This window comes from Arachis duranensis, chromosome 10 (assembly GCF_000817695.3).
Source record: "Arachis duranensis cultivar V14167 chromosome 10, aradu.V14167.gnm2.J7QH, whole genome shotgun sequence".
In the NCBI taxonomy this organism is placed as follows: domain Eukaryota; kingdom Viridiplantae; phylum Streptophyta; class Magnoliopsida; order Fabales; family Fabaceae; genus Arachis; species Arachis duranensis.
In genome coordinates this window covers 54,099,414-54,121,123 of record NC_029781.3, presented here as the reverse complement: position 1 = coordinate 54,121,123, position 21,710 = coordinate 54,099,414, and the positions used below count along the sequence as shown (strand labels likewise).

General features: G+C 31.7%; 1 protein-coding gene and 1 long non-coding RNA gene across 3 annotated transcripts in view; one reads left to right on the top strand and one right to left on the bottom strand.

Annotated features, from left to right (window-relative positions):
* LOC127742470 (uncharacterized) overlaps positions 1-12,766 on the bottom strand; it is a 68,477-nt gene extending 55,711 nt beyond the window's left edge. The window contains exons 1-3 of the long non-coding RNA XR_008003746.1: positions 12,512-12,766; positions 12,047-12,138; positions 11,312-11,373 (exon numbers count right to left, since the gene is read on the bottom strand). This is a non-coding gene — a long non-coding RNA (uncharacterized LOC127742470). The remainder of the gene's footprint in view (positions 1-11,311; positions 11,374-12,046; positions 12,139-12,511) is intronic.
* On the top strand, positions 4,293-9,672 carry LOC107469987 (E3 ubiquitin-protein ligase MBR2). Of its 2 annotated transcripts, XM_021132891.2 has the most exons (7): positions 4,293-4,664; positions 5,059-5,336; positions 5,904-7,638; positions 8,016-8,066; positions 8,665-8,763; positions 8,841-8,984; positions 9,189-9,672. In XM_021132891.2, the coding sequence occupies exons 3-7, from the start codon at positions 5,923-5,925 to the stop codon at positions 9,318-9,320; spliced, it is 2,142 nt and encodes a 713-aa protein (XP_020988550.1). In that variant the 5' UTR covers positions 4,293-4,664; positions 5,059-5,336; positions 5,904-5,922; the 3' UTR covers positions 9,321-9,672. The 2 variants fall into 2 exon arrangements, with proteins under 2 accessions (XP_020988550.1, XP_015944863.1); XM_016089377.3 differs by lacking the exon at positions 5,059-5,336 and having other exon boundaries at positions 4,294-4,664.
* Positions 12,767-21,710: the final 8,944 nt, after the last annotated feature.

Here is a 21,710-nt window from a genome sequence, read left to right as displayed (position 1 = left end):
CCTCCTGCAGAATTGTCTAAGCACATTTTGGACATTTCACCCAAGCCTTCATAAAATATGTCTATTTGTGTCCATTTGGAGAACATGTCTGGAGGGCATTGCCTAGTCAGTAGCTTGTATCTCTCCCAAGCTTCATACAGAGTCTCACCATCCTTTTGTCTGAAGGTCTGAACCTCCATCCTAAGCTTGGTCAGCTTCTTTGGTGGGAAAAATTTTATGAGAAACTCAGTAACCACCTTGTTCCAAGTATCCAAATTGTCCTTGGGTTGGGAATCCAGCCATAGCTTTGCTCCATCCCTCAGAGCAAACGGGAGGAGCATGAGTTTGTATACATCTGGGTTTACTCCATTTGTTTTCACAGTGTCACAAATTTGCAGAAAACTAGAAATAAACTGATTTAGGTCTTTGTGGGGAAGACCATGATACTGGCAACTTTATTGCACCAGGGTGACCAGTTGAGGCTTCAACTCATAGTTGTTCGCAGCAATAGGAGGTACCACAATGCTTTTTCCATAAAGATCTGCAGTAGGGGTAGAATAAGAGCCAAGAACTCTCCTTTGTTGATCATCTCCATTCGGATTTGCCACATTGACATTAGCATTATTATTAGGATCCATAGTGGGTTCTGTAGCCTTGTAAAGCCTTGCTTGTTGTAAACGCCGCCTGAAAGTCCTTTCAAGTTCAGGATTAAAGTCTAAGAGATGTTCTTTGTCTCTGTTCCTGCGCATAAACAACCAGAAAACAAGAAAGAATAGGAATCTCTACGTTAGAGTGCAGAGAATTTCCAGTGATGTAACCTGTGTAAAGAGATAAAAATATTGAATAAAATGAAAAAAGAAGAATAATAAATAGCCAACACCAAACTTAATTTCAGAAATTAAAAGATATTGGTGCTAAATTTTTTTTTGAAATATATAGATATATATATTTTTTTTAAATTATATAAATAAAATAAAGGAAAGAAAAAAGGTACGGCGTAAAAAAAGGGGGGTAAACGAAAAGAAAAAAAAAAAGAAAATAACGTAAAAGAGAAAAGAAAGAAAAAAGATAACGTAAAGGAAAAAAAAGAAAATACCGTCAAAATTTTTTTTTGTTTTTTTTTTAAAATAAATTTTTATAAATTTAAAATTAAAATGCCTAATCTAAGCAATCAAACAATTGGTAGTTGTTAACCACTATCAATCCCCGGCAACGGCGCCAACAACTTGGTGCGGAATTTATAACCCACACTTACTAACCGGCAAGTGCACCGGGTCGTACCAAGTAATACCTTACGTGAGTAAGGGTCGATCCCACGAGGATTGATGGATCAAGCAACAATGATTGATTGATTGGCTTAGTCAGGCAAGCAGAAATTGGTTTTGAGATGTTCAAATGGTTTAAGTGTAAATTCAGAATATCAAAGACAGGCAGATTAATAAGTTCGGAATAAAATATTAGAGAAAACAGTTAAGGTTTCAGAGTTATCTATTTTTCCAGATTTATTTTCTTACTAACTATTTTAATCATGCAAGATTTAATTTCATGGCAAACCATATATGACTAGACCTTAATTCCTTAGACCTTCCTAGTCTCCTCTAAAATTCATTAATTGCCAATTCCTTGGTCAATTAATTCTAATTAGAGGGTGATGATCAATTTCTAGTTTATATGCCAAAAGAATTCTAATTATCCAAAAATAAAGGGATTATATGTCACGTATCCCGTTAAATACAAACAATTAAAATTCAGTATAATATGTTTTCAAGCTGTTGTTCAAATAAAGAGCTTTTCCAAGTTTTACAAGAACTCAATTAGAACATGGGTCATACTTCCGCTCCACCCATATTCATAAATTAAAGAGCGAAAACAATTATTGAAATATAAATCTAAACATGGATTAAATTAGAAAGATTAAATGAATAAATCCATACAAATAGACAGAGCTCCTAACCTTAACAATGAAGGATTAGTTGCTCATGGTTCTGAGAAGAAAAATAAGGGTTCTCGTAACAATCTGGTACCTGTCTAAATGTACAGAGTTTCTATTTATTACTAATCCTAATAGGTTTAAAAATAAAAAATTAAAAATAATATCTTTTCCTCAAAGATAAGATTTGAATTTAAATTCGAATTAATTAACAGATTTTCAGTTTATGGGTGGAGACCACTTGATTTGTCCATTCTACAGCTTCTAATATGTATTTTCTGGGCCGGAAATTGGGTCGAAATAGTCCAGAAATCGTAACCAGCGTCATTTGTATTTTTGCAGATCGCGCATGTGACGCGTTCGCATCATTTGTGCAGATTCCAGTCCACGCGTTCGCGTCAGGCACGCAATCGCGTCATTGTGATTTCTCCATTCCGCGCGGTCGCATGAGCCATGCGTCCGCGTCGGTCTTCGCTAGTCATCTCTTTGGTTTCTTCTTTTTCTCTGCAGAAACTTCATCAAATCCCTCCGAATGCTACCTAAAATAAATAAAATTGCACAAAACTCAAAATAGCATCCATAGTGGCTAAAATATAATTAATTCTTAAATTAAACTCAACAAATTAGATGCAAATTCACTAGAAAAAGATAGACAAGATGCTCACGCATCAACACCCCAGGCCATATGTTTCTCGTCCTACCTCTTTTACCAGAACATCAAAACCACTGAGACATACTGTAATATGTATCCATTCATTGATTACATCCAGCACGCTTGTATCGATTTGCACATGTCCAACACTAAAGGAATTGCGCGATTCGGTCAAATTATCACACCCAACTACTTCCCCCTATTGATCTCCTATCATTTTGAAGGTGTCCGCTGACCATACATGTAGAGGAACTCCATAGCATTCCAATCACACTCTCCTAGTTTCACTCCTCTCAGCCTCTTCCCATCTCCATACACTATGGAAGATTTGTAGAAGACTATTCATTTTAAAAGTGTAAGTTTCTTCGGCGCTCAGCACATAATCAAAAGTCAGTAGGGCTTTATATGCACCCAGCTCTCGTACTTGGATGACTTGAGGCATGTTTATCTCGATCATATCCTTCAAAGAACAAAAATCAATGGCCTTTTTCGTCCCTCCTATTAGACTTCTCTGCAACCAATCGAGATTTTCTTTTGCCACCGTTACCTCGATCTTCTTCTTAGTCCCCCCCTTTATATTGGGATCTTGTTCTTTTTTCGCCTTTCTGAGCTCCAAAGTATTCAACCGCACGTCGCTAGCCTCCTCGCGTTCTGGCTGCCAACCCAACTTATTCTGATCATCTTTTCCTCTCTGAGGTCTCTTCGTGTCTTTCGTACCCGATATCCTTCTGTATTTTGCTTCCCCCACGAATACAACTTTTCCTCTCAACTTCATACGATTCATTTCCTTTATTGCCTTCAATGCCCCATCCTTCGTAGTATATCGTACGAAAGTAAAAATGTATATGTTATCACCTTTTTGTTTGCGTGATAAGTATATGTCATTTATACGTCCACTCTAATTGAACAGCTGAAAAAGTTCTTTCTTTGAGATGTCTTGAGGAAGGTTATCCATGAAGATGGAAAAAGAATCATGCTCCAGCCTTCGATACTCTTCTCGATTCCAAATTTTCGGATCATCGTCATGTTTCCTATTCCTACCCCTTTCTGTGTTTCCCACCCACGCTTTCTCTCTCTCTCTCATCTCTCTCCTTCCTTTTAATTGTTCAACTTAATTAGATTTATTTTAAAAACTGTTTGATTATCTAGTATTTTTAAACTTTTATTGATGTCAAAATTTTTTCAATATTATTTTAATAATCTACTCATTTAAATAAGTAATAAATTTTTGTCCTGATCCTAATGGTTTGAATATAATGTCAAAAGATTATTAGAACTGGACCAATTTTTTATTTTTTGATGATTATGCAGAAATAAAACTTGGTTATAATTTTTTTTCCATTAAAAAATGATTATATACTATGTATATAATAATTAAATATTTTCAAAATATATATCAATTATAAAAATTGCTTAAGTTATGAAGTTAATTTGAAGCAATAAATATTAATTATGCACAAATAATAATAACACAAAATATTATTTATAATTATACTAAACATATGCAAGAAATAAATATTAAATTGATCATTTGTATATATGTTATCAAGTTGAATTAATGTAATTTAATTAAATTATATACAATTTCAAAAGAAACACATTATGATATTAGTGGATTAGTGGACATTTAATGTGGTGATTTGAAGGTAAACTACTAACAAGTCTATATGCGACCTAACAAAAGGTGCATGAGCCATTCATTCACTGCCATGGAAATGGTACCCAATGGAGGGAGGGTTGGTCCACACACCACTCTTTCTTTCTCTCTGACAAATCTTAATTTAGGGATTATGGATCGATTACTGTGCTTGCCTGCTTCCTACTCTCTCCCTTTAATCACTCCCTCTCATGCTTTCCTTCCATCATCCTTTTGTCGTCTTTTGTTGCCCTCTTTCTCCTCACTCATTTAATAATACAATAAATAATTAATAAATATTTATATAATAAAAGTTAAGGGAAAAATAACATAACATAATAAATAAAAGAAGGGAGGAAGGAAGAAGAAGATAACCATCATCATATTCATAGTTGGAAACGGTTCTCCAATCAAACCCTCGATTTCTGACGTACCCACCCCAATTTGAATCCAGGGATCCCTTTCGGGTAACTTCGATTTCTCTCTCTCTCTCTCTCTCTCTCTCTCTGGTTTCATCTTTACCGAATTTTCCTTCGTCAAATCCTATGTTACTCGATTATGCTATTCCCCCTTTTTAGGTTATAGAGATGTATGAATTCGAGTTTTTTCTGTCATTTCTTTAATCCGTTGTGTCGATTATGTGGGTGGAGGAACGCGCTCACCAATTAGGTTTTCATCCCCAATTTCGCTATTTTCTAACCCTGCTCTTCCGGAAGATATAATCGATTTTTCTAATTTCTAAGGCTTGATTGTCTTTGTTAAATTTTCCAATAAGTATTTTTTTAAAATTCATTTTTTATTTGTCTAATTTTAGTTTCGCAGCTGGATTAACCTAAGCTTAATTATTTTTGGTTGTCTTAGAAAGCATGGGAATTTAGAATTTGGGTGTTGTAAAGTTCCACTCAGTTTCATGATGGTCTTCGATTTTCACCTGGTTACTGTGAGGCTCATGTAGTGTCTTAGCTTTTCGGTGCCTTACCTCTTAGGATGCAAACATTGACCATTGCATACTGCACTCTTTGGTATAGCTGAGAAAGAAGGGGAGTAGAAGCTTTGCATTGAGACATCATTGCAAAATTTTAAAACTGTTCGTGGTTTTCTCCTAACACCTAAGCTTTAGTGTTTGTAGTCAGCACAAGGTAAAATTGCCTGTGTTCATTTCTCAACTTAACAAATGATTAGTATATTTTTCTAGTGAATCTCTCTTATAATTACAAGCTTCTGTCTAATGTGCTTGCATTAAGATTTATTTGTTATCAGAGCTATGGCATTATGCTAATATAGTTGTAGATTATGTGATGTTGACACTGGAGGTTTCACCCTCCAGGAGATCCTTTTCTCCTCCCCATACCAGTTGTTTTTACCTCTTAAATGACAGAAAAATAAATATAAGTTGTCAGGAAAGTTTTCAGCGCATAGTAATAAAATACTATTGCATTCTTATATCTTAACCTATAAAAGAGTTTGTTTTTTTTTTTTCTTTATTGATATCCATTCTTCTGAAATGCATAATATTGGTCCCATTGTATTTTTGTGTGTTTTACCTCATTCTAATCATTGGTTGAATAAATCTAAATTTTGACCGGGTCTGTGATAAAGCATGCTATGCTCTACAGTTTCATAACCAAAGGTCCCTTTATGCCACTTTATGCAGCTCTGTTGTAGCCTATGAGAACCTAATATATGTTTTCTGGTGATCAATTTAGGTGTAATAGCTTGATTCTGATGCAAGGTCAAAGAAGGACAACTGGATCATTCCCTGCTATTGTTGGTATGATGCAAGGGCCTAACTCGAGCGGCACTGATATGAATCATCAGTCTTCCTTGAATCATGTGCAAAGTACCGTAGATTTCCGGTTGTCAGATTATAGAGGGTCCACTGGCGAGACTGCTTGTTTACGAGCTACTGGTCCTAACATACAGAGTTTTAGTGGCTGGAATACTGGTGAACCGAGTTCTAGACTGAATCTGATCAACCAAGTCAATGATGAAGGTCTAAAATCTGAACATGGTCCATCTTCATCATGTAGTGCTACTGCCGAGGATGGTCTCAGAACAGAGGAAAGGTCATTTGAATCAAATAATATGATTTTTCCAGTTAGTTCAAATACTAATCTACATGGAAATCATTCTAGAATTCAGCCTTCTTTTTTGCGAGGATCCAGCTCCAGTCATATAACCCAGAATGGTAATCTAGATATGGAGCACACAGCACAAGCTGCTAACCGTGGGAAAGGCATAGCAGCAAGTAGCAGTGTGAATCACAATGATAGTGGTGGATATGATAGAGAGCAAACAGCATTCAGCAGTGCTTCATACAATCGTCATACTGGAACTTCATCCAAAAACCCTGGATTCATGACTTGGGGAAATAGTGGCAGTTCAAGTTCCGCTTTAGTTAATTGGGGTTCTTCCTGCAAGAGAAAGGCCCTTGAAGGTAGTTCTGGTCAACTGTGTACTGGAGGAAGCTCAAACACTCTTTTACAATCCGAAAATGGATGTTGGCCCACTAATCCTGTTGATCTTAATGTTTCAAGCAGTTTAAATGTTTCAATGCCCTTAGAGGATGTTCCTGTCACTCTTCCTCCATTACAGCTGAACTTGAGAAGTGAAGTGAGCCAAGGAGCAACTGATGCATTTCCCTTAATAAATGTCCCAGAAAATGTGGAAAGGCCTCTCAGAAACTTTGATAGGAGAATGGCCCATGTACAGCATCAGGAATCTATACCTCTCAATTTACCATCAACAGTGAGTTCTAGGCATCATAATCATTCTTCTCCCCATCAAATACCTGGCTCCCACTCATTTAATGATTCTTTGGAATTGAGGTTAACGCCTGGAGTAAATGCTGCTAATTCTGGTGCTCCTCAGAACCAGTCACCTCCCCTTAACATGCCTCCTTTTCCTTGGAATAGAGCTTCTAACCCTAGAGGGGCTAGATCTTCAACTTCTCATAACTCTGTAGAAAGAGTCGTACAGGAAGATTTTAATATAAGAATTTTTCCAAGAGAGAGTTCTGGGCACCCGACGAATGTACCTGCACCCACAGTACATGAACCAACACCATGGCGTACATCCTCTGCTAATGTAAACAATTCTGGAGGTGTACCTACTACATCTTGGATGGGATCTAGTTCAAACATCGTTCCATTACCTAATCCCAGCTGGATTGTTAACCCTGAAGTCCCTACAGATAATCTGCAAAGATTGTCAGAGTTCAGTCCTTGGTCTCTTTTTCCATCAATTAGCTCAGCATCCAGTGTTCAGAATGGTCATTCTGCTCCATCCTCTTCAGGATCTTCTTCTATTACTCAGGGGTCCCGCAACAATCAACCATATCTAAGAGCAGCATTGTTGATGGAAAGGAGGGGTGGCGATGTACTCTCTACTCCGCGAGCATTAACCGTTGACAATGAGGGAAGACGCCGACTAATATCTGAGGTATAATCTTGGCTTCATATTCTTTTTTATGGAATATTTTGCACTATTATTTCTAGGCTACACCATGATGCAGGTATGCTGGAATTCCCGTAAAAGTTTATTCATTTAGCCATGAATTAAGAATTTAGACCTTAGGAATATGCATTGGTTTATACGCAGTTCGAATTTTCAAGATTCGTACCATTGTGTAAAAATATTTATGGTCTTGTTGACTTGATGTTATCATCTAATTATGTATGCAGTTCTTTCTCATCTTTTCATTTTCTTTCAGTATTCTTGTCTTGTCAACAGGATTGCTTAGCTGTTTTAGCCAACTAACAGTCATCTTGATGCAACCATCAGTCTAACTGACCTAATTTAATTGTTCTCTGTGCCAGATTCGCCAAGTCTTGATTGCAATGCGGAGGGGTGATAACTTAAGGGCTGAGGTTCTAAATTTATTGCATAAGCATATCTCTTGATCATATGTTGTGTTGTGAAATCCATCTTGGAAATTTTATCTGCTTTGGTTGATCACCCTTAATGATATATCAATGTCCCTACTTCTCCTTCATCTTATGGATATCTAAGAAGGAAATGCTATGTTACATGTGGATTTTGGACTATATGTGAACAATTATCACCAAGCATACCCTATCATTGAATCTAGATGAAGAAATGCATAAAAAAAAGAAAAAAAAAAGTATGTTACATTTGGATTTTGGACTGTATGTGAGCAATTATCACCAAGCATACCCTATCATTGAATGTAGATAAGAAATGCTTAAAAAAGAAAAAAAAAAGAAAAAAGAAAAATTACAGGCTACACCTTCCATGTTTACTTTATTTTGTTGTTGATTCTCTCGCATGCATTTTTGTGCCTATAGTCAAGTTACAAGACAAACATTTGCTTTTGATTTTTGAAGCAAGAACAAGCTGAATTGGTAACTTGCTTTGTGGCAGCTGCCATATTCTTGTGGACCTCGTATTACTCTATTGAAAATGCTAACTTAAGGACGTTCTCCTTTGCCACTTGTGAAATGTCAGGATTATATGCTTTTTGACCCTTTCATATATCATGGGATGGCTGAACTGCATGACAGGCACAGAGAAATGCGCCTTGATGTTGATAACATGTCTTATGAGGTAAAAAACAAATGATTGTTATTCCTCTACATTGGCAATGTTTCTGCGATTTCTTCTGACTTAAAGTCGAACTGCAGGAATTGTTGGCATTGGAGGAGCGAATTGGAGATGTCAGCACTGGATTGAGCGAGGATGTCATTTTGAAGTCGATGAAACAGCAAATATACATGTCTGTTATGGCGGAGTCTTCTACAGATCTTGAGCCTTGTTGTATCTGTCAGGTAAGAGTTATAGTCTCAGCTAATTAAGGTGCAATTGCAAGTTCGGAAGGAAACAGCTCAATGAGGAAAAGGGAGTCTGTCTTACTCTTGAAGCCCTTTTCTTCTTCTATCTTTTCCTCCAAGACCCAAACTCCCCAACACACCCTTAAAGTAAAGAGGGGATTCTTCTTATAACATTTGTTATTGTTCTCCAATGTTCTGCAGGAGGATTATACTGAAGGAGAGAATGTTGGCTCGCTAGATTGTGGACATGAATTTCACAGTAATTGCATCAAGCAATGGCTAATGCAGAAGAACCTTTGCCCCATTTGCAAAACAACAGGCTTAGCTACATGATAGGGGGAGCCTCTATGGCTCTATCATGTGAGCCTGGAAGGAAATTTCCCTATTGTGTCTAAGTTTGATCTTTATATGGCTCTATCTATGACTTGTTTACCGTCATGAACTTCCTCTTCCTTATGAGGACTTGACCTCTCCTTTGTCATCGTTTGGGAGAGGGAAAAAAAAAGACGAAAAAAAGACAAGAAAAATGGTAATCAAGAAACATTGGTGGGTGACTTATAATAGTTTCGTTTATACTGTCGTAATGGATTATTTTCATGTCATTTATGATAGCAACAAGCACTTGAATTTTATTTAATTTCAACATAAATTTAAGACTGGTGGCTGCCAAGAGTATTATTATTAAGTGATTAGTGATTGCCTTTAGTTGCTTGCAAAATATTTGTTACAATACCTGGTAATTCTATTCTGTTAGTTTCACCTAATGCTTGTTTGAACTGACTCAATGGAGATTAGTTACGAAGTGAGGAGCTAGTACTTTTGGATTAATCTTTTCAATTGTGTGTAGGTCTTTACCAAAATGCTCTGAAGTTGATTTGTTTTTCACTTTTTCGCTGTCTCTTTGGGTCAAGACTTCTTCATTTTAAGATTTTATAGCTATCTTTATTTTCAAAGATCGTTAATTTTATTATAGTTTAATACTTTAGTGGATAAGTGCCTTAGAAAGTTATCGTAGAGGAAAAATTAAAAAAAAAAAGTTTTCAACATATACGTTCTGTAAAATCTTTTAACATTTTTCCGTTCTCTGTGATCTTACTAAGTTTTTTCTTATTTAGTGTTTGTAAAATTTTAAATTATTTCGTTACTCTATGCAGTTTTACTAAATTTATAATTAGGTATTTATAATTTAAAAATTTTTAATTAGGTGTTTATATTATTTTGAATTTTGTAATTAGATTTTTATTAGCAAAACAAAAAAAGCTAGAATTAAATCCCAAATTTTGAAAGTATTCTCAATATTAGAATATTTTGTTAACCATGTCGTTTTCGGCTTGACAAGAAGTTAATTACAAACTGAGACTTAATTGAAAGTTTTTAATTTAAAAATTTTAATTACAAATTTAATGAAACATTAAGAATTGAATGAGCAATTTAACTTTTATAAAAATATTTGATTATATTACTATGAAAATGTTTTATTATTCTATCATAATATGCTTAATTATTTGTGTGTGAAATATTTGATTACTCTAAGTATTTATTATTTTATTAAAAAATATATAAAATAATATATATAAATACATAAATATGTGGGGATTAATTTTGTGGTTTGTGGAGCATTTTCATTCATCAAAAGTATTATCATAGAATTCATTAATTAGGTATATGTATCTTAGGTAATAATATTGGAATTTAATTTTGATGCCATTATCAAAGTAAAATAGTTTAATACATGTATCTAGGGGTGTTCGTAGTGCGATTTGATTCGGTTTTTTAGAGAAAAGTCATCCGATCCAATCGTTTAATTAATATGCGGTTCGGTTTGGTTCGATTTTTTACCGAGACCATCCGAACCAAACCAAACCAATTAAATTCGGTTTGGTTTGCTTCGGTTTGTTCGATTTTTCAATCAATTCAAAAAAAAACTTACCATATTATTTCACAAAGTCATCAAATTGAAATCAACAAACAAATATACAATAACTAACAAAGTCTTAATCCATGAAATTCAATGACAAAAAAATTAACAAGCGATAATTAAATAAGTTTAAAAGTTTAGTAGTCAACACAACATAAAATAAATACAAATTTCCAGTGTTTCTACTAGGATTGGCGCAACAGGCAATGCAGTCGGAGATCTGATGCTCATAGATTCATTTGGAAGAGGAACCGGCACAGCACCAATGCATCATAACACAATCTCTTTCATGACCATTTATATGCTATTTTTTGTTTTGGTATCCTGTAAATTTTTGCAGATTTAAACAATAAGAAATGATATTTCTAGCACATAAATATCATGATTCACTAAACATTAAAAATACCTGCAGTTTGATAGGTTCTCCAAAGTTGTTCATATGAACTCTTTTCACTGAATGCATAAAATCTGCAAACAAAGATCCAAACATTTCAAGCAATTAGGAGATCCAAAGCTAACTGTATCATTGAACAAGTATGTCTAGCTAATCGAAGAAATGGAACACTTACCCTTCGACATCAAACAATACTAAGCTACTTCAGAGTATGATAAAACCTATTTGACCAAGGTAGGTTTTCAAGATTACACATCTTCCGGCAGTCACATAATTCTTGGACAGAGCATCTCCTAAGCTTTTCAAGTTCTACCAGATTAATAAAGCCAACAGTAGTGGCAGTGATAGTTCTCAATATGCTCATCAACAATGAACAGATACATTAAACAATCAGAAGCAATTTTCCTAAACAAATACATTGAACAGTGAACCACAGAACCAATTTTCCTAAACAAATACATTGAACAATCAGAAGCAATTTCCCTAATCAAATACATTGAACATTGAACCACATAACCAACAACAAGAAGCAATTTCCCTAATTAAATACATTGAACATTGAACCACATAACCAACAATCAGAAGCAATGAATAACAAATAAACCAATGAACAGTGAACCAGCAATCAAAAGCAATTTCAATAAACAATGAACAATAAATAACACAATGAACAACAATCAAAAGCTGTTGAACAGAATAAAACAATGAATCAATAATTATTAAACAAAAATTAGTCAAATTACAAACCTGACTCGGAGACTTTGGCCAGAAACGCTGTTGGGAAGAAGGCTTTGGCGCTGCTGGGTAATTTGTGGCACCAAATGAATTCCTTATGGCAACTACATCAGCACCCAAATCTAAAATCTAGCAATTAATTATATATAAAATGCAGTTAAATATACCTTACACCTTCTCTAACAATCAGAACCTAGAATCCTAACAATAAAAAACACACCTTTTTAACAATCAGAACCTAGAACCCTAACAATTAAAAATAATACACATTCATAAGCTAAAACCCCCAAATACAACAAACTGCAAAAACAAATGCAACAATCAACAACAATTAGCAATTTCAAAAATACACTAAACAGTGAACATAGAACATAAATTATTCACACAGAAGCAGAAATTCAAACAAATAAATGAACAATCAACAACAATCAACGACAAATAGATAATGCATGGAACATAAATTATTCAAATTAATACCTTACTTGGAGGCTTCAAATCTGGTGTCCGGCACTCGGAGGGGCTGGGAGGTGCTGGTTCGGCGCTGCTCGGAGGGGTTGGTTTCGCTGGTTCGTGCTGCTGGGAGGGATTGAACGTCGCTGATGGGTTCGCGCTACTAGGAAGGGCTAAACGTCGCTGCTGGGCGGCTGGTCCGGCACGGCACTGCTTGGAGGGGCTAGGAGGCGCTGCTGGGAGGGGCTACAAGGCGCTGGTTTCGCGAGACTGGGAGGGGCTGGTTGGTGGGACTGATAGGAGTTAGGAACATTAGGTTATCTGATGGGGGTGGGATGGGCCGGTGAGGTAATGGGCTAATAGATTTTAGGGTTTTAAAGTTGACCGGTTCGGTTCGGTTCGGTTAGGGTTTTTAGTGTTAAAACCGAAAACCGAACCAAACCGCATAAAAAACAGCAAAATATGATTTTTTCGGTTTTTTCGGTTATCGGTTTGTTCGGTTTTCAATTTTTTTGGTTTGGTTGATCGGTTTTGTTCGGTCTGGATCGGTTTTGAACACCCCTACGTGTATCTAGTTGTATATTATCACGTTAGAAAAAATAACTGTTTTTTCTATTAATTACGTGAATAGTCATCTAAAAGATCAAATGTGATTCAACGATTGTGTAAACTATATGGTTCTAATTAAAAATCGGACCACACTAACAGGGAATCGGAAGCCTTTGTGGTTCGGTGCAACGAGAAAAATATTTATTCTAGAAATCGCTTTAGAACCGTCATGAAACCACTCATTCAAAAAGTTTAAACTAATACAAAAAAATAACATGAATGGTTATGTCTCTAATAAGAACCACTGAACTGGCCTGGAACTAGTTGGTCAGACCGAACCGAGAACCAATCGATTTTCATAAAACAACACCGTTTTGGGTTTTGTGTTAAAAAAAATCTTAAAGCAGTCTCATTCTGATTTTCCTCTGTGCAGTCTGATTTTCACCTCTGTTCAGTTCAATAGTTCAGAGCTTCTCTCGAAAGAAACTCTAGCAAACTAGCCTCCACCGCTGACATGGCTGTTATTCTCACTGTTGTCGTCCGTCGCGCTCAGAATCTGTCGTCTTCGTCTGGCCATCGTGCTCCAAACCCTTTCCTCATTCACCAATTGCCAGCTTCTTCATCATGCTCGTCGTGCTCCAACCCCTCTACCGTCCAGTCTACCATAGCCTCCAACCACTTTGCTCACTCGGCAGCTTCTTTGTGTCGCGTCGCAACACCAATTTAGTTGTCGTTGCCCGTCCTCCGCAATATTAGATTATAATATAGATGACATTTTACTGTTTATATTAGACTATAATATGTTGTAGTGCGTTTATTTATATTTTATTATAAAACAGTTATTTTGGTTGAATCACAGTTAAACTAATTAAACAATGAACCAATAGCTAGGGGGTTTGATAATCAGTCTAATTTTTGAATTTTTGATAAAATATTTTAGACGGTTCGTACATCAAAATTAAACTTAATGATATTATGTTTATGCATTTTTAACTTGGTTCTTATTCTATAATAATAATAATAATAATAATAATAATAATAATAATAATAATAATAATAATAATAATAATATTTTTTCCCAAAGATAAGAGATTCAAATCTATCACCTCTTAAATAAATATAAAAAGATTATGTCATTTGAGATATAAATTTTTCGCAACAATTATTATTTTCAAACTGGTTTTTGTTGCATGTGATGTTATACAATATAGTATACTGTGGTGGTCATGTATGTCTTTGTTAATCATCAGCGCAGCCTCCAAGAATATAAAATTAAAACATAGTTGAAACAAATATATAAAATTGAAAGAAACTTGGCACTGAATTCAATAGTCCCATAACGTTTGGACTATTAAATAATTCCATAATAAAACATATTTTTAAGTTTTTTTAATAATGGTTAAATAGTCCTTATTTAATTTTAATTATAAATTAGTCCTTTATATATTATTTAATTGTTAAATCTATTTTTTATGTTATAAATTATTATTTTATTATTCATTTATCATGTTTATTGAGAATCAAAAACTAAAACAATAACAAATTAGATATTCCATTAATCGTAATAAATATTTTGCAATCTTAATCGATCATAATTTTATCATTAATCCAGTTACATACGTACTGGGTTGGAAAAGTCGTGTTTGTTAAAAATCCAATCGATTAGATGCACAAACCAATCGATTGAAACTCAAGCTTCCCAAACTTCAATCGATTAGAATTGATACACAATCGATTGAATTTTGCAAGGAATGTAGGGTTTTTCTTATTCAATCGATTGGTCTCGATTGAAATTATCAAAACAATATGAGATTAGTTAATTCAATCGATTGATTCCGTTATTCTTTCAGTAAATTAATCTCCAAAATCTTATTTGGATTCATATTATTCACCCATCATATCTTAGTCACATGGTTGGTTAATGTCATTATCCTCATGGTATTGCTCATACATCTCAGTGTCCGTGAATATACTTGGCATCTTAAAAATTTACTAATGAAAAATATTTTCAGTACACTACGTCCTATAACGCTAAAATTATTTACTTTTGTAAAAGATCTTTTAAAAAAATATCATTTAAAAAAATATCATTTTTCAAAACCCTATTTCTCAACTTTAATTTTCTAAATATGATTTTTTTTTAATTTAGAGCGAGTTAGCCGTACTCTATACTTTTATAGAGTTTGCCTGACCCCCGAACTCTATAATTTGTATAGAGTTCGCCTAACCCAGCGAACTTCACTCAAATTTTTTTCAAAACCAACGAAATTCAAATTTATTTTTAAGCCATTATCGTCTACAAGAGTACATAGGAGTACACAAAAATACACATACAATAAGCATGACTTTTTCAACATTAATGACAACCATTATCATCGTCTCTAGAAATACACGGATACATGAGAATAAGCCATATTTGACAAGAATTTTTTTCTCATTATAAATTAAAAAAAACTATTATGTTTAAGTTAGCCATTTTGTTTAGAATTTGAAGTGAAGTTTGTCGAGGTTAGGCGAACTCTATAAAAATTATAGTACGGCTGCATAAAAAAATTCGTATTTGGGGAATTAAAGTTAAAAATGGGGTTTTCGAAAATAATAATTTACCAAGGGAGTTACAGAACCAATCGATTGAATAAGAAAAAACTCTACATGTCTTGCAAAATTCAATCCATTGTGTATCAATTCCAATCAATTGAATTTCTAATAAACACGATTTTTTTAACCCAAACGTATGTAATTGGATCAATGATAAAATTATGATTGATTAAGATTGCAAAATATTTATTACGATTAATAAAAAATCTAATTCGTTATTGTTTTTGTTTTTCATTATTAATAAACATGATAGATGAATGATAAGATAATGATTTATAAAATAAAAAATAGATTTTATAATAAAATAATATATAAGAGATTAATTTGTAATTAAAATTAAATAAAAATTATTTAACAATTATTAAAAAATTTAAAAAACATATTTTATTATGAGACCATTTAACGATCCTTTCCCAAAAAATTTAGTCATTAAACAAACAAAGCATCACCAATAAACATTGTAAATTCCTAATTCAAACAGCAAACTAAATTTTGAAAAGAATTTAAATAATGGTTAGATTTACTCTAAGTCCTAATTAAGTGACAATATAATTGGAAGATAAGTTTTAACTTTTAACCGAAAAACATTTCACATGTGAAAGTAATTTGGCACTGGATTCGGTGGTCCCAGAATGTTTGGATCATTAAATGGTCTCATAACAAAACATATTTTTTAAATTTTTTAATAACTGCTAAATAGTCATTTTTTAATTTTAATTATAAATTAACCCTATATATTTTATTTAATTATAAAAATTATTTTTTATTTTATAAATAATTATTTTATCATAAATCTATCATGTTTATTAACAATTAAGAACAAAAACAAAAACGAATTAAATCTTCCATTGATCCTAATAAATTTTTTTGCCATTCCAATCGATTAAAAATTATATTTGATCCGTGACGTTTGTGATGAACCATAAAATCGTGTTTGATTGAAAATCAATCGATTGGTTGTGATATCCAATCGATTGAATTCATGAAAATAATATGGATATGCCAAATTCAATCGATTGAAGTGTGCTACCCAATCGATTGAAATGTGTATTAGCAACTTGAGGTCTCACTATTCAATCGATTGGTTATGTTACCCAATCGATTGAATTTTGCATGTGACTTCCAATTCAATCGATTGGTATGAGAATTCAATCGATTAGAAAGTGATGTAAATGTGTTTTTTTGGCATTCAATCGATTGATAATATAATCCAATCGATTGAATTCATGAAAACAATATAGATTTGCCAAATTCAATCGATTGAAGTGTGATACCTAATCGATTGAAATGTGTACTACGCCTATTTCAATCTTGTTATCGTTTTTAGAAATTATCTTGTTATTCATCTATCTTATCTTTAAAATTCTATCTTCAATTTTTGCAATTTTATTTTGATTTAGATACTCTAATTTTATCTTTTTCTTAATATTAACATTATAAATTGATGAATAATCTATCACCAATTATTCAATCCCACCATTAAAATCGTGTATCATTTTCTTTGATTATAAAAAATAGATTCTTTTGAGCATTAGTCTTAGCTTATCGTTTATCATATTTGAATTAAATAAAAATTCAATAATAATATTTATTTGGACAGAAAGGATCGCGTCATCGCGGTGAGAAATAGTTTAGGAGATAAGGTATCGATTAAGAAATTTACATACTTTCAAATAAATCTATATGGTTACTTCTGTATTACACATCAGATGAATCGAAGTAAGAATATAATTTTAATTTTTATTAGAAATGTACGTAGCTAAATTTTTTATAATCAAAGAAAATGATATACAATTTTAATTGTGGGATTGAATAATTGGTGATAGATTATTCACCAATTTATAATGTTAATATTAAGAAAAAGATAAGATTAGAGTATCTAATCAAAATAAAATCGCAAAAATTGAAGATAGAATTTTAAAGATAAGATAGATGAATAACAAGATAATTTCTAAAAATAATAACAAGATTAAAATAGGCGTAGTACACATTTCAATCGATTGGGTAGCACACTTCAATTGATTGAATTTGGCAAATCCATATTGTTTTCATGAATTCAATCGATTGGATTACATTACCAATCGATTGAATGCAAAAAAAAAACACATTTACATCACTTCCCAAAAAAAAAAACACATTTACATCACTTCCCAATCGATTGAATTCTCATACCAATGATTGAATTGGAAGTCACGTGCAAAATTCAATCAATTGGGTAACATAACCAATCGATTGAATAGTGAGACTTCAAGTTGCTAATACACATTTCAATCGATTGGGTAGCACACTTCAATCGATTGAATTTGGCATATCCATATTGTTTTCATGAATTTAATCGATTGTGTATCCCAACCAATCGATTGGTTTTCAATCAAACACGATTTTATGGTTCATCACGAACGTCATGGATCAAATATAATTTTTAATCGATTGGAATGGTCAAAAAATTTATTAGGATCAATGGAAGATCTAATTCGTTATTGTTTTTGTTCTTGATTGTTAATAAACATAATATATTTATGATAAAATAATTATTTATAAAATAAACAATAGTTTTTATAATTAAATAAAATACATGGGGTTAATTTGTAATTAAAATTAAAAAAATGACTATTTAACAATTATTAAAAAAATTTAAAAAACATCTCATTTAATAGTCCAAATATTCTGAGACCACCAAATCCAGTGCCAAACAATTTAGAATTGCTTATAGAGATTTGGTCCGTGATAATGCCAACTCAAATATTTATGGGATGTAATTACTAATAAGTATATATTTTTCCCTTTTAATTAACCAACTATCAAGTCCTTATCCCGTGTATTCTTTTATTTTTACTTTTTTCATTTGATACCGTATTTTCAGAAAATTGGAAATTCTGTATTATACATTATTGTGTCAAGGTGTATGTTATATATTTTTAAAATTTAATTTTAATGTATNATTTTATGATAATGCAAGTATTTTTCAAATTTTATACTATAATAACAGTAGAAATGAGAGAGATTCTGTTATTCTTTATCGAGTACGAAATTTTTACTCCAAATTCTAATGACTCATTTATTTTTAGATTTAATTATTTTGTTAGTCTCTATAGTTTTTACCAAATATTTAGTTAGATTTTTATATTTTTTTAATTAAATTTTTATATTACTTTAATTTTGTAATTAAGTCTTTTTTAGTGTAAAAAGTATTAGAATTAACTGAATATTTTTTTTGCAAATTAAAGGTATTTATAATTAAAAACTTAATTAAATTTTTGACAGCATATATTTTAGTAAAAACATTATGTTAATTTTAATATGAAAATGACATAATTACAAAATTAAAAATAATATAGAGATCTAATTAAAAGAAAAAAAATATAAAAACCTAATTAAAAATTTGATAAAACTATAAGAATCAATCGAATAATTAAACCTTATTTTTATTTATTATTATCTTCTTTTTTCAAGAATCGATAAAAATATTATAAAATTTTAATTTGACAATCATTCGTACGATGTTTTAAACACTTTTTCAATAAATAAATAATAACTATGAAAAAGACTAATTTTTTTTATATTGATTAAATATATGTGTAATATATTGTTATTGGAAGATTAGATATTTTTTTATATGGTGTTTTATTTAAATTGGACGGTCCGATTTGTTTGATGAAAAAAATAAACTATAAATCGGAGGGTCCGATTTGCTTGAAGAAAAAAATAAACCCCAAGTCAAAAGGTCCGATTTGTATTTTTTATTTTTTTTTATTTGTTAAAATAAAAATTAAACAGTCCGATTTTAACATTAATTTTTTTATTTTCGAAATCACAAGTCGGATTGTCTGATTAATTTTGTTTTATTTTATTTTTTTTAAATAAAACGGATCCTCAGATTAGAATTTTTATTTTTTTAATTTTTTTCTGAACTCAAAATGGATCTTCCAATTTCTACTAAAACACTATTGACACCACATGTATGAAAAGCATCACTCTTTTCTATAGTATACTCAATCTTCTCTTCCGTATCAAAAATAAAAAGCGCTATGAAAAATATCTCATTAATAATCAATAACTAAATAATAATGCTCATTTCTTTCGTACTAGTGATACGTACCAAGGGTAATCCTTTTTGTGACGCCAACGTTTCCTTTGCTTTCTCTTTTCTTCAAAAGTATAAGAGAATCTCCCTTTTCATCATCATCATCATCATCATCTTCCCAGAATTTTAGGTATATATATATATAATCTTGCTTTATGCCAGTGATTACTTACTCTACGTTACTTTTTAAAACTGATGAATACTGACTCTATTAACAGATATATTTCATACTGTGTTTGTTCTTTAACAAATAACAATGATTAGCATGTCAATAAAGTTTCTAAAAGATCCCTTTTTTTACGGAAGCATATGTAGAAGAAGTGGCAAAACGCAACAGAGAGAAATAGAAACGGTTTCAAGAAGAGTTCACTTTAATTTGCGTGTTGCGCATTTTCTGGGTTTGGATGGTTTTGAAACATGCATCCAGCTAATGATGGACTCAAGATCAGAGCAAAATCCATGGACATGGATTAGAGAGGGATAGACCTCAGTAATGGATTTGCGCGTTGCGGTTTTCAATAGTGAGCGGTTTCTAAATAATAAATATATTGAGCTGTACTATTTGTATATTTTTTATTTAAAAGCAAGTATTTATTGAAGTGTGAAATTTCACGGGCAGTTTTTTTTATATAACTTCATTAATTTTTTAACTAATATTATAATTTAAAAAAATAATGATGATATTATATAAATATTTTTTTAATTAAATCTTATTAAATTAATATAAGTCTAGCAAAAAAAAAATATTATATATATCATTTTTTTAAGTATTGTAGTACATAAATTTTTGTTAGAAAATACACTTTTTAATATAGTATAATTTTTGTACATAATACAAATTTATTGACAAAATATGGAAAGTTTTACACATAATACAAATTTTTGTATATCACATAAATTTTTGTTTGTTAATTTATTTTATTAATTAAGTGAGTTAATATTTTGAGTATGTGGTCCTTCAAAAATTTGTGTTGTACATCAAAAGTGCTATACACTAAGATTTTTGTGTTGTACACCAAAATTTATGTGTTGTGTGTATTTTTGTTGGTTAAATGTCAATATTTTGCGCACGTGGTCTTTAAAAAATTTGTGTTGTGTTATGCACCAAAATTTTTATACTGTGCGTATTTTATTGGTTGGTGTATATATTCTAGGCATGTGGTTCTTCAAAAATTTGTGTTGTATAATAAAATGTTTGTGTTGTGCACCAAAATTTATATGTTGTACATCAAAATTTATATGCTCTAATTTCTAAACATATATAAGAGAAGAAGAAGATAAAGACGACGAAGATGACGATGATGATAATAAAAGAGGATGGAGAGAAAAAAAAAGAGAAGAAATTAAAGAAGAAGAAGGTGGCGGCAGAGACGAGGATAGTGGTGGTGGCGGTCGCGACAACGACGACAGTGGTGGCGGTAGCGATCGACGACCACAACGATATTGAAGAAAGAAGCGCGTAGAAGAAGAAGAACCAACAACACCGAGTACGTACAAAGGAGCGTGCGATGATTTGGTTGAAAACTTAATTTAAAAAAGGTTTGAATGCTTAGCTTTGTTGAAAATAAAATATAATTTTAAATAATGATTATACTCGTAAATATTTTAAGAGTAAATTATTAAAATAATACTTAAAAGTATATACTATTAAAATAAATTTTGAAAAAAACAAAAATAAGTCTTAAATAATTTAAAAATATGATAAAAATAATAATAAATTTAATATTTTTTATTGTATAAGTGATAAACAAATTTTATATTTAATAAATAACTTTTATATTTGATTCAAATTTTTATAGATACCTTTGGTAATTATTGGCCTTTTTCTAATAATTTCGGTGTTACATAAAATAAAATTGAAGAAAAATTTACTTAGTGTAGACATACTAAATTTAATGGATAAAAATGTTTCTTTTTAATATCGTTTGTAAAAAATCATACAAAAATTTAGTATTCAATTTTTTTAAAATATATATTTAATCTTTAATTATTTTT